This window comes from Zootoca vivipara, chromosome 12 (genome assembly GCF_965207765.1).
Source record: "Zootoca vivipara chromosome 12, rZooViv2.hap1.1, whole genome shotgun sequence".
NCBI lineage: Eukaryota > Metazoa > Chordata > Lepidosauria > Squamata > Lacertidae > Zootoca > Zootoca vivipara.
The window spans coordinates 49,390,032-49,402,580 of NC_142595.1; the positions used below are offsets into that span (position 1 = coordinate 49,390,032).

At 48.8% G+C, this 12,549-nt stretch overlaps 1 protein-coding gene across 2 annotated transcripts in view; it reads left to right on the plus strand.

The window, feature by feature from the left end:
* Nucleotides 1–8,145: 8,145 nt before the first annotated feature.
* Nucleotides 8,146–12,549, plus strand: part of LOC118094283 (polyunsaturated fatty acid lipoxygenase ALOX15B) — a 29,606-nt gene continuing 25,202 nt past the window's right edge. The window contains exons 1-2 of one of the 2 annotated variants that reach the window (XM_035134513.3): nucleotides 8,146–8,302; nucleotides 11,600–11,703. In XM_035134513.3, the coding sequence (XP_034990404.3) occupies nucleotides 11,610–11,703 (94 nt within the window). In that variant the 5' untranslated portion in view covers nucleotides 8,146–8,302; nucleotides 11,600–11,609. Of the gene's footprint in view, nucleotides 8,303–11,213; nucleotides 11,704–12,549 lie in introns of those variants that run through there. The other variant, XM_035134512.3, reaches the window with a different exon arrangement.

Below are 12,549 nucleotides of genomic sequence, written 5' to 3' on the forward strand. Positions count from 1 at the left end.
CAGGAAGGCAGCTAGGTCAGAGTCAGGTCTTTCGTCCATCTAGTTCAGTAATGCTGGCACATTAGATGAAATCCTGAGCACTTATTCTGATTTGTTTTGCAGGGAGGCTGGAAGCCAAGAAGATTCATATTGATTTTATTGTGGGGTCCTTTAAAACACACACACACACACACACACCCCTTCCTGTTAATCATTCTGCACTTTGCAATGCATTTGCCCATCATTTTCCAAACCACAAAAAGCTCATTTTTAGAAAAACAACAACATTGATTTGTTGCTCTAGGGTGGACATCGTGTGTCGACCCAATTCCACAGCGCAAACCTACATTTCCCAGAATGGGAAGTTCGTTCATCAAAGGAAGCAATTCTGGTTTGGCATCTCTAAAAAGGAACTAATTCCAGCACCACATTTGTCCCTTTGCAAACAAATGAGCTAGTTTGGTTCATCTTCCATTCCCAGTTCAAGACACTTTTGGTTTGTCCAAATGATTGCGAGCAAAGAAAATTCAGCAGTCAGAATGCTACAAAGATACCCCTCCAGAGAAATCCATTTCATTCCACGTTGATGATTATTTGTGCTCATGGTGCTAAAGGGGTGGCCATAGACTCATAGAACTGTTGTAAATAAAAAAAGTAAAGGTAAAGGGACCCCTAACGGTTAAGTCCAGTCGCGGACGACTCTGGGGTTGCGGCGCTCATCTCGCTTTACTGGCCGAGGGAGCTGACGTTTATCCACAGATAGTTTTTCCAGGTCATGTGGCCGTCACGACTAAGCCGCTTCTGGCGAAACCAGAGCAGCACACGGAAACGTCATTTACCTTCCCGCCGGAGCAGTACCTATTTATCTACTTGCACTTTGATGTGCTTTTGAACTGCTAGGTTGGCAGGAGCAGGGACCGAGCAACAGGAGCTCACCCCGTTGCAGGGATTCGAAGCGCTGACCTTCTGATTGGCAAGCCCTAGGCTCTATGCTTTAGACCACAGCGCCACCCGCATCCCATAGAACTGTAGAGAAGGACAAAAAAAACCTGCACCCAGTGCTTTTCTTTTCTTTTAAAAAAATGTTTAGAGATACTCTCATTTTCCTACTCATATTGAAATACTGGCCTTCCACGAGGCCAAACTTAGATTCACAAAATGTTTAGGAGTATGCCCACGCAGGAAAAAAATGAAGGAAATGGTGAAGCTGGCATTCAAAGCCCTTCCTATAATTTCAAAGGAAAAGGTTACCAATCCACTTTAAACTCTTTAATTGCGATGCTTCAGCAGCCAGCTATTTCGCAGGAAGCACATGGAGTGTTTATTCCTTCATTGTAAATGAAACCTTACACTGTCTACTGAGAAGTAAATCCCACTGTATTCAAAGGAACTTACTCCCAGGTAACTAGGTAAAGACTGCATAGCCTTCTTAAATCTTAAGCATTTTTACTCAGAACTAATTCTCTCTGAGTTCACTAGGATTTTCTGGTATGCTCGTGATCATTTTTGCAGTTTCTATTATTATTGTTATTGTTATTGTTATTATTTCCAACCTTCTCCCCACCCCAGACAGGGACTCAAGGCTGCTTACAGCTAAAACTTTATTTCATTCTATTTACCCGTGGGCGGTTTTTGCACGCGACCCCTTCCCTCGCACATTTTTTTCCTTACAACAATCCTGCGAGGTAGGGTTAGGCTGAGAGGTTTCACTTGGCTCAAGGTGACAGATGTGTGCAGCGAGATCAAACAGGGGAGAAGCTTTCTGGTGTAGAAGAGGATGTCCCTGTTTTTCATCAGAGAAATGTTGGAGGCCGTGAACACCCCTTCGCTCCTCTTCCAGAAGCAGAACGTGGGTATTTGCTTAAGAAATTGGCGAGATCCCGAGAGAAAAGCCATTCAGAAGACATTTGTGTGGGACAACAAGGAGCTCTTGAGTATTGCAAACAGAGCGCTCCCCTGCCAGGCTACATATTCTGCCAAAGGCTTCCTAGGAATCTGGTGGCTTTGTGTACATTTGTTCTGCTTCAGATCTACCCGCCACCCCACCCTGCTTGTGAAACGATAAGATCTGCCATAAACTACCTGCTTCCCGTCCCTTATCTCCCCATAAAATTCATTCAAGCCCCAACAGCAGAAGAGAGAGTTAACCACCCCGTTTATTGAGCATTGACAATAAGCTGTGCTTGCGACAGTATTATCAGGGCAGGTGTGCAGATGCCCTATTTCAATACAGTTTGTGCCCGCTGAAAATTCTCTATGCCATCAATGCTCCAATTCAGGTTTTTGGGTCCCTTCTGGGTGTCAATAGTGCAGTAACTTCAAGAAAACATCACAAAAGCTGCCTGTTAGCCAGAAGATTGGTGGTTTGAGCCCATCCAGGGATAGCTGCACGCAGGATTCTACGATTCTGATATGCCGACAGTCCAGAATAAATCAGCCGTCATTCAAAATACAGTGGTACCTTGGTTCTCAAACTTAATCCATTCCGGGAGTCCGTTCGACTCCCGAAACTCTACTAAAACCAAGGCACAGCTTCCGATTGGCTGCGGGAGGTTCCTGCACTCAAGCAGAAGCCACGTCGGATGTTCGGCTTCCGAAAAACGTTTGCAAACCGGAACACTCACTTCCGAGTTTGCGGCGTTCGGGAGCCAAGCCGTTTGAGTACCAAGGTACGTACCAATGTACTGTGAGATTGACTCGACCTAAAATAACGACAAAACATTTTCTAAAACGACAAGAGCGGAAGTTCCCATGATTCTCTGGGGGAAGCCAGGACTGTTTAAAGCGTTGTGATACCGCTCTGAATGTGTAGTGCAGATTTTAACCATCTAGCGGCTGTATCCTAAGATAGGTACAGCTTCTGGGAGACTTCAAGGGCAGCCCCATGTTGACGGCATTGCAGTAATCCAGAGGGGAAGGGAGGGAGGGAGCGTCAGAGCAGCAGGTGCTGCCGTCAATCTGTTTGCCAAAGGTGGCTTATCTGGAAGAGTGCAACTCCTTTCCAGAACTGGGCGAGGATCAAAACACCGGGCAAATGATCAAAACGTGCACCAACGGCACTTTGGTCTGGTTTATTGTTTGGGGTCCCTTATGCCATTTCTGCTGAGGGGCTGTGGGCTCGTCGTCTGCCCCCCAAGCCCTCGCCTGGGCGCACTCGGTGCCTTTCGTGAGAAAACACAGCTTTCAAGAAAATAAACTTTCCTGAGAAGGCTTTCTTCCGCCGCAAGCCTGGAGGGAAGTGAAACAGGATGAGAGGGTGTGTGTCTTCTGCCCCCCCCCCAATGTCACAGACAGGACCCAAGAGTCACCAGGACAGCTCTGCAGCTGGCTCCATTTGTGGTTGTTTCCTGGTTCACTGCCCTTGTTCCCCCCCCCAGCCCCTTTGGGGAAGTCTTAGAGGGCCTTTTTACAAATCCTATCCCTGCTTAAAGCCACGTTAATTTCCGGTGTGGTTTCTCGAGGCGTGGCCATGTTAATCTCTTGCAGCAAAACCAGCAAGGGTTTTTGTTGTTAAACTCTCCTCCTCTCCCAGATCGTTATGAAGCAAGCTGAGACTACATCATGGTGCCTGTCTTTGCTCCTCCCTTTTCATACCTCTCCTGGTTCTGGGAGACCAGGGAGGAGGGGAGCTAGTCACAGCAGGAGGAGGAGACCCCCTGGCTTCTTCGCCAGCCTGCCTCACCTCTGCCTCTTGGCCCCCATCCTCTCCAGCCTCTGATCCAGCCTCCTCTTCTGCCTCTCATTCCGGACTGCTCTCTGCCACAGCCTCTTCCCACTCACAGAGCCCTGTTGCCTCTTCAGCTTCCGGCACTTCCTCCTCCCGGTCTGCTCCCTCTTCTCCCTCTGGCCATTCATTGTCATCCCACCACCCATCCCCTGGCCCGCCCCATTCATAAATATAGGGTAGCAAAGGGATACAACCGTTTCCGATTGGCTTCCAGAGCTCGTGTAGTCGAAGCACCTGCCTTTGTTGCAGCTGCGTTCGGGATTCACCCTGTGCGTTGCCTGAAGTCGGACGATTTGGATGTGGACCGCAGCGATCTAAATATTAAAGCCTTCGGAAGGAATCTTTCTTTGGAGTCTTTGTTCTCCGGCAACCGGGAGCCAAGAGAGCTGGTCTATTAGGGCGCTGCCCCATTAACCTCAGCCTAACCCCAGCCAGTTTCTGCCTGCCTGCCTTATTACACGCAAGCAGCCCAAGGTGGTGAAACTTGACATCATCTTTCTCCTCCTTAAGTCTCAATGTTGCCCTTGTAGAGCCCAGAAAAGAGGAAGATGGGGTCCAAGCCGGAATCAGGTGGCCCTGCCTCTGATCAGCTCTGGCACCACCTACTGTTGGCCTCCCTACCTTCCGACCTACCAGCCCCTGCTTGTTTGTTTGTTTGTTTGCTTGTTTGTTTGCTTGTTTGTTTGTGGTGCCCAGATTAAAATCTCCACCGCTCTGAAAGCGTTGCCCTTGATGTGTTGCCCGCACCTGTCTGTTCACCCAGGTGTTTGCAGGTTGTTAACCGCAGGGCCTTGGTGGCAACTGGCTGGTCTACTGCAGCTTGCCATTGTCTGACTGCATTCTAGCTCAGCCGGGAGAGCATGAGATGCTCAATCTCAAGGTCATAGAATCATAGAGTTGGAAGAGACCACAAGGGCCATCCAGTCCAACCCCCTGCCAAGCAGGAAACACCATCAAAGCTTTCTTGACATATGTCTGTCAAGCCTCTGCTTAAAGACCTCCAAAGAAGGAGACTCCACCACACTCCTTGGCAGCAAATCCCACTGTCGAACAGCTCTTACGGTCAGGAAGTTCTTCCTAATGTTTAGGTGGAATCTTCTTTCTTGTAGTTTGAATCCATTGCTCCGTGTCCGCTTCTCTGGAGCAGCAGAAAACAACCTTTCACCCTCCTCTATATGGCATCCTTTTATATATTTGAACATGGCTATCATATCACCTCTTAACCTTCTCTTCTCCAGGCTAAACATACCCAGTTCCCTAAGCCGTTCCTCATAAGGCATTGTTTCCAGGCCTTTGACCATTTTGGTTGCCCTCCTCTGGACACGTTCCAGCTTGTCAGTATCCTTCTTGAACCGTGGTGCCCAGAACTGGACACTGTACTCCAGGTGAGGTCTGACCAGAGCAGAATACAGTGCTACTATTACTTCCCTTGATCTAGACGCTATACTCCTATTGATGCAGCCCAGAATTGCATTGGCTTTTTTAGCTGCTGCATCACACTGTTGACTCATGTCAAGTTTGTGGTCTACCAGGACTCCTAGATCCTTTTCACATGTACTGCTCTCAAGCCAGGTGTCTCCCATCCTGTATTTGTGCCTTTCAATTTTTTTTGCCCAATAATAAATAATAATAATAATAATAAACTTTTATTTATACCCCGCCCTCCCCAGTCAAAAACCGGGCTCAGGGCGGCTGACACCAACAGAACCACAATAAAACATAAAAACAATTAATTTAAATACAGATTAAAATACAGTATTAAAATTTAAAGTGCAGCCTCATTTCAAGTAGGCCATAAGTGGCTGACACCAACAGAACCACAATAAAACATAAAAACAATTAGTTAAAATACAGATTAAAATACAGTATTAAAATTTAAAGTGCAGCCTCATTTCAAGTAGGCCATAAGTGGCTGACACCAACAGAACCACAATAAAACATAAAAACAATTAGTTAAAATACAGATTAAAATACAGTAGTACTTTACATTTCTCCTTGTTAAAATTCATATTGTTTGCTTTGGCCCAGTTGTCTAATCTGTTAAGGTCATTCTGAAGTGTGATCCTGTCCTCTGGGGTATTAGCCACCGCTCCCAATTTGGTGTCGTCTGCAAACTTGCTCAGGATGCCCTCAAGCCCACCATCCAAGTCATTGATAAAGATGTTGAATAAGACTGGGCCCAAGACAGAACCCTGTGGCACCCCACTAGTCACTTCTCTCCAGGATGAGGAGGAGCCATTGATGAGCACCCTTTGGGTTCGGTCAGTCAGCCAGTTACAAATCCACTGAATGGTAGCATTGTCTAGCCCACATTTTACCAGCTTCTTTACAAGAATATCAAGGTTCAAGTCCCACATTGGGCAAAAAGATCCCCGTATATTGTGATTCTATGAAACAGGCTGGAGGGGGCTAGCTGAGGACAAACTGAGTTTTATGGGGCAGCGGTGTCTGAATTTGACAAAACTGTGGGTCAATGCAAAGGGCTCCCCCCCTCCTTTATATTCCGAGAAGCAGCCCTGCCACCATAAAGGTTCTTGTGTGTCAGGACAGTTTTACCTGTCTTCCATGTAAACAAGGGCCGTTGTGAAACGGTTTAAAACAAAAGAAGAAGGAAGAAACCCACACGCCCCAAAGGGCAAACGCAGTTTGAGAAGTCGAGTTGGGAAAGGCCGTGCAAAATGTGCTTGTCTGAGCAAGCCAGGAGACATATAAACAGAGGCAAGTTCCTCGCTGAAGGTTGCTTAGTGGTGGGGCCTGGTTTTGGAAAAAAAGAGAGAGAGCTTTGACTTTTGATGCTGTCCTTGAACACCTGGCCTCAGGTATCGTTGTGGCTCTTAGCCTCGGTGAGAGCTCTGCCGTCCCTGAGAAGCAGGTTGACGGCAGGCAACTGTAGGCCTGCCCAGGTGCCGCCCACTGGGGGCCGGCTCTGCTATTAGGCGGAAGGAGGTCACACCCACACACTACGTTTCAAGAACCCCTAGCATAGCTGCCAAGTTCTCCCTTTTTTAAAGGGAAATTCCCTTATGCTGAATAGGCTTCCTCGCGAGAAAAGGGGAAACTTGGCAGCTATGACCCCTAGACCAGTGTTTCCCAACCAGTGTGCCTCCAGATGTTTTGGGACTACAACTCCCATCATCCCTAGCTAGCAAGACCAGTGGTCAGGAATGATGGGAGTTGTAGTCCCAAAACATCTGGAGGCACACTGGTTGGGAAACACTGTCCTAGACCACTTTAAACCGGTTCCCCCGAATAATCCTGGTAGCTTGTTAAGGGTGCCGAGAGTTGTAGGGAGGAGAGCCTATACCCCTCGCAGAGCTGCTACAACTGCCAGAGGGGTTTAAGGAGAAATCCTTCTTCCCAGGGAACTATGGGAAATGTAGCTTTGTGAAAGGACTCCTTGGCACAGCTCCCAGGAGGCTTTGGGGGAAAACCATAGACTGCTTAAAGTGTCAGAATGCCGGACGGGGACTGAGAACAAGCCAAATGCCAGCTTCCTTCAAAAAGCCATGGTGTCTGCCATCCGAAAATAGTTGATAAGAACGGATCCCAGGGAACTCTGGGAACATGGAGACTTGAGGAGGTTGAAGCAGGCAGGAGGTGCCTCCCCCTAAATGCAAGAAGGCCGGCAGGCGGGGGGCTGGCTGAGATTGGTGGGGCACTGCCTAGCTTTATGTCTTTTGATTTGATTTATTACAAACACATATTTGTTCTTCCAAGGAGCTCACGATTCTCTTCCTTTAATCCTCACAACAACCCTGCGAGGTAGGCTAAGTTGAGAAGCAGTGACCGGCCACGAGGCCACCCAGGGAGCGGATTCGAACCCTGGCCTCTCCCGGGCCCTGGTCCGAAACTCTAACCGTTGCAGTCCACCACTCTCTGTTGGTGGGGCGCCCGATCCTGTTCAGTTTAAAAACAAACCAGGCAGGAGCTGTACAAATTCTCAGCATATGTATCTTGCACACATTTCAGGAAGATGCTGGTGTCCATCCAAAAGACGATGCCCTCAGGCTGAACTCTGCGGTCTGGCGCTCAGCAGTTCCCTCTTTTGTAGACTGGGGGATCTGAACCACGCCGCCACGGACTGCAGTCGTGGCTCCTTCCGTGGCAAGGCCACTGGCCATTTCTGCCCCTCAATGGCTTCATGTTCCTTGCCCCGCTGCCGCGCAAATCCCCACCTGCCCTGCCGATCCTTCTGACAGGCCCGGTTTCCTGGAGGAGGGCAAGGTTGTGGGAGCCCCCGTTCCTTGAAGCCACGAGGGCCCTTGGCTCGGTTTTCCTTTCCACCCCGTGGCCTGGAAGCCGGGGCCTGCTGGCTGGAGAGGTCTGTACCGTGTGCTTGGCTAGGTGCCCTCTCTGCGAGGAATGCTCTTTCCTCTCCAAAGAGTGCTAGCGAAAGCACAAACTCTGCCACTCCCTCGAGCTGGGACAGCTCCTCCCAATACCTACCTCAAAGAGGAAGCAAAGTGGAAAGACAGCTGGAGGAGGAGAAAATATCTCGACTCGTTCGGTGCATCTCGGAGCTGTTTGCCTGCGCTGCCCGACTGCCCCAGCCGGTGTGGCCCACTCTGCCTTCCTGACCGAGGCAGCCAGAGAGGGGTGAGGACCCTGGGGAGGACTGGGAGGGGGAGGGAATTCCACTTAGCCCCCTCCCCAAACTATGGCAAACTCCCCCAGCATCACGGCAGCCCAATTCCTAGAGGGCACCAGTCTCCAGCTGGGTGAGAAGGCAGGGGAACTCTGTAGGTCCTCTCTGTTCTCAGGGGGTCCTGCCTCTGTGCCCCAACATTGCCTCTCAGAAGTTAGAGATTGCAATGCGCCAAGAGGCACCACCAAAGGGTGCATTTGAGCATGGTCCTTTGGGGGTTTCGCTCTCTGTCATCTTTTCTCCTCGCCATGATTGCCTGCTTTCTTTTTCTGCCTCAGCTGCCAAAATGTCTCTGGCGTGGAGGGAATGCTCCTTGCAAAAAGAGCAGCCACAGCCCATGCAATATTCTAGTCCTCATCGTGGCAGCTAAACCCACTGGCCGAACACAATGGTGTGTGTGCGCACGCATGTGTGTTTGGAAAATGCAGAGAGAGAGAGAGAGAGGCATAGATCCACAGATTTGTATATGCAAAGACTGGTGACCGGCGGGGCAGTGTGGTGCAGTGGTTAGAGTGTTGGACTAGGACCTGGGAGGCCAAGCTTCAGATCCCCACTCGGCCATGAAGCTCACTGGGTGGCCTGGGGCCAGTCACTGCCTCTCAGCCGAACCTACCTCGCAGGGTTGTTGTGGGGATTAATTGAGGAGGGAGGAAACCATGGGTGCCACCGTCGAATTCCTTGGAGAAAAAAAGAGCGATGCGAATGCCATAAGTCAATAATACTGATGCCCCTCTCGTGGCTCACCCTTTTAGCCGTTCGATGTTTCCCCCGTCAAGGCTCAAGACCACAAGAAGTTTAGCTCGCGGCGCGTTAACGTTGTCTGATGCTGCAAAGGCTCCATTCTGAGCTGCAGCAATTCACAGCAGTTTGAGCAGCGCAGCATTCTAGCCAGGCTGCTTTTATCGCAGGCAGTAATCAAAGAATTGCAACCTTTCCCCGCACGGCCTGTGTCTCAGCATGGTGCCTTGCGTGGCGCAGCTGGGAAGGGGCAGAGCTATGCGCTTGGGAATGCGTGGATATGGCAGCTTTGCTTGCTCTCGTTTTTTTCTGCTCTTAGGAAAGTTTGGCTCTCCACATTTCTGCGATTGTTTGGGACTCGTCCGGGAGAAAGCCATCAGCGAAAAATTTCTCCAAATATTTAAAATGCATTATTTATTTACTTCATACAATTGATTATACCGCTTGATTGCAAAACAAACAAACAAACCCTCAAAGCGGTTTACAAAAAAAGGATAAAGCAAAAAAACAACAAGAAGAATTAACAACAATGAATTAGGGTTTGGGGAAAGTTAATAAGCTAAAAACTGGTGAAGACTCGCGTCAACTTTCTCAATGTCTAAATACGTCTTTGTATCTCGTTTCCCCTAAATATGCACATTTTTGCATTTCCCCTCTAATATAATGAGCTTTGTATGTGTTTTTTTTAATTTTTAAAAAGCTTAATTTTATTTCAAGTTAAAATCTACAAAACATAACATAACACAACATAAACATAACATAATCAAATCTAACTAAACCCAATTAAACATAATCCAATATAATCCAATATAATCAAACATAATTTTCAAAAAAAAATTCAAAAAGAAAAAGAAAAATCGGCAAAAAGAAAAGGAAACAAAAACAGAAAAAATAAGAACAGAATAAGAAAACAAAGAAGAAATTTACAAATTAAAAAATAGCTTCCAAACATTTAAATTCGGTTCTCTCTCATGTACAATTCTACTAGGCTTTTCCTAATGTGCTTTGTATGTGCTTTCTTCTACAATATGAGCACTTATACCCTTACCAGATGTGCTTTTGTACTTGACTGGAGAACTGCTTTGCAAAATTCAGAGAGCTTTTCCAAGAATGGCTGCATTGCTTCAAAAAAAAAAGTTTAGCTTTAAATGGGAACTGAATTGAATTCATCCCTCCTCCCTCCTTGCAGAGTCATCCTATGTATGTTTACTCTGAGCAAAGAGCTTACCCCTAACGAAGGGCTTAGAGCTCAGTTGGTTAGAGCACGGTGCTGATAATGCCTGGGTTGGAAGTTCGATCCCCATATGGGGCAGCTGACTATTTCTGCTTTGCAGGGGGTTGGACTAGATGACTGTCAGGGTCCCTTCCAACTCTTATGGTCTCTCCTTGCCTCCGGAGCTTTTCCCTGTGAAAACCCGCTCTTTAATGCTAAAGCGCAACAAACAGCAATTTGGGCTTTCTGCATATTGCTGTTTGCTCCGATTCGGCGGTAAAGAGCAGATTTCTGCGGGGAAAGCTCTGGAGCTTAAAAAAAAAACACAAAATGAAAGAGAAATCGGACATGGGGCTTTAAAACACAGACCACACCTGGAAAATGTGGAGGAAAGGTACGTTTGGATGGGCCCAGTGGCGGAGCTTCATGCTCCGGCACTGGGGGGTGTAGAGCAGTTGGGGGCGTGGCTGGTGCGTATCCCAGGGGCATGATGCACTCCCCCCGCCCCCTCTTCCTCCGCCAGTGGATGGGGCCTAAGCCCTCCCTCCTGCTCCATGCGGCAAACTCCTTAGGAAGCATGCTTAAGATTTCGGTGGCTACCTGTGAAAAGGCGCTTAGAACAGATCCGCTCCAGAACCCTCATTCTTCTAATTCAGGCCAGGACTGGTTCAGATACGGCTCACTTGCAAGAAGTTGAGCGTCGGAACATCTGGGACAGTTTTAAAAAGGTACTTCTTCACGCAGCGCATAGTTAGACTACGGAACTCCCTGCCACAGGAGGCAGTAATGGCCACCGACCTGGATGGCTTTAGAAAGAGGATTAGCCAAACTCATGAAGGAGAGGGCCATCGATGGCTCCCAGCAATGATGATGATGATGATGATGATGATAATGCTACAATGGCTCTGCCCTGCTCCCACGGTCAGTGGCAGCAGTGCCATCTGAGACTACAGGAGGGGGAGAGTGTTGCTCTTGTGTTCGAATTCTGCTCGTGGGTTTCCCTATAGGGCATCTGCTTCACTGTGAGAACTGGATGCTGGACTAGGTGGGCCGCTGGCCTGATCCTGGCAAAGGCTTCAGAAAGCAGAATTGTTGCCAGCCCCTGTTGCCAGCACTGAACTAACAGTCTGTGTCAGTAGCGGGCCCTTTTCCACGTTCCTGTGCAAACAGCAAAGTTAAAAATAAAACGGCGCGTTCCAGTCTTGACATTCCCCACCCCCAGGTTAGGAATGTGTGGCATTTTGCTTCCTGGAAAAACCTGCCTGGATTCCCACCCTTTCCCTTTCTCTTTTCCAAGGACCTCGAAGATGAGGCTGAGGGTATTCTGGAAGGTGAAAGAGCGCTGGAAGAGATTGGAGGGCGCTCGCAGAGTCGTCTCCACCAGCAAATCTCCAGGAGCAGGTGAATGGTCTCTGGGGTGGAAAGAACAGCCCAAGGCAGGAGTCAGCAAACTTTTTCAGCAGGGGCCGCTCAGACCTTGTGGGGGGCCGGACTATATATTTTTTTTTGGGGGGGGAATAATGAACGAATTCCTATGCACCACAAATAACCCAGAGATGCATTTTAAATAAAAGCACACATTCTACTCGTGTAAAAACACACTGATTCCTGGACCATCCACGGGCCGGATTGAGAAGGCGATTGGGCCGGATCTGGCCCCCGGACCTTAGTTTGCCTACCCATGCCCTAAGGCAGTGTTTCCCAACCAGTGTGCCTCCAGATGTTTTGGGACTACAACTCCCATCATCCCTAGCTAGCAAGACCAGTGGTCAGGAATGATGGGAGTTGTAGTCCCAAAACATCTGGAGGCACACTGGTTGGGAAACACTGCCCTAAGGAATAATCTTGGCCTGGCGGTCCACACCCAGAGCAATTGTGTACTTAATCTGAGCGTCCGCTATTCCCCTGGCAGAAATCCTGCGCCTGTGACAGTTGTGTGGCAGGCAGAAATCCAACAGGGGAAGCCCCCTCCCCTTTGCCACACCTCCATGTGGGGAAACAGCTAATTCAGGCCTCTCGGAGACTCGCCAGGCTGCTGAGGTTAGGAGCAGCCAGCCGCGCCAAGTTGTGCCCACCTTTTTTGGGGGTTTCTGGGGGTGTGCTGCGGTTGGATCAGCGCCTTGAATAGTCATGAGTGTCGCCCGCTCTGCATTTGTGCAGCCATGCACACCGCCCGCTGAACAGCGATTTGCATAATCCGTGCGACGAGGTCCTGCACATCAAAGCATTGGGTGGAAACCACCCCTG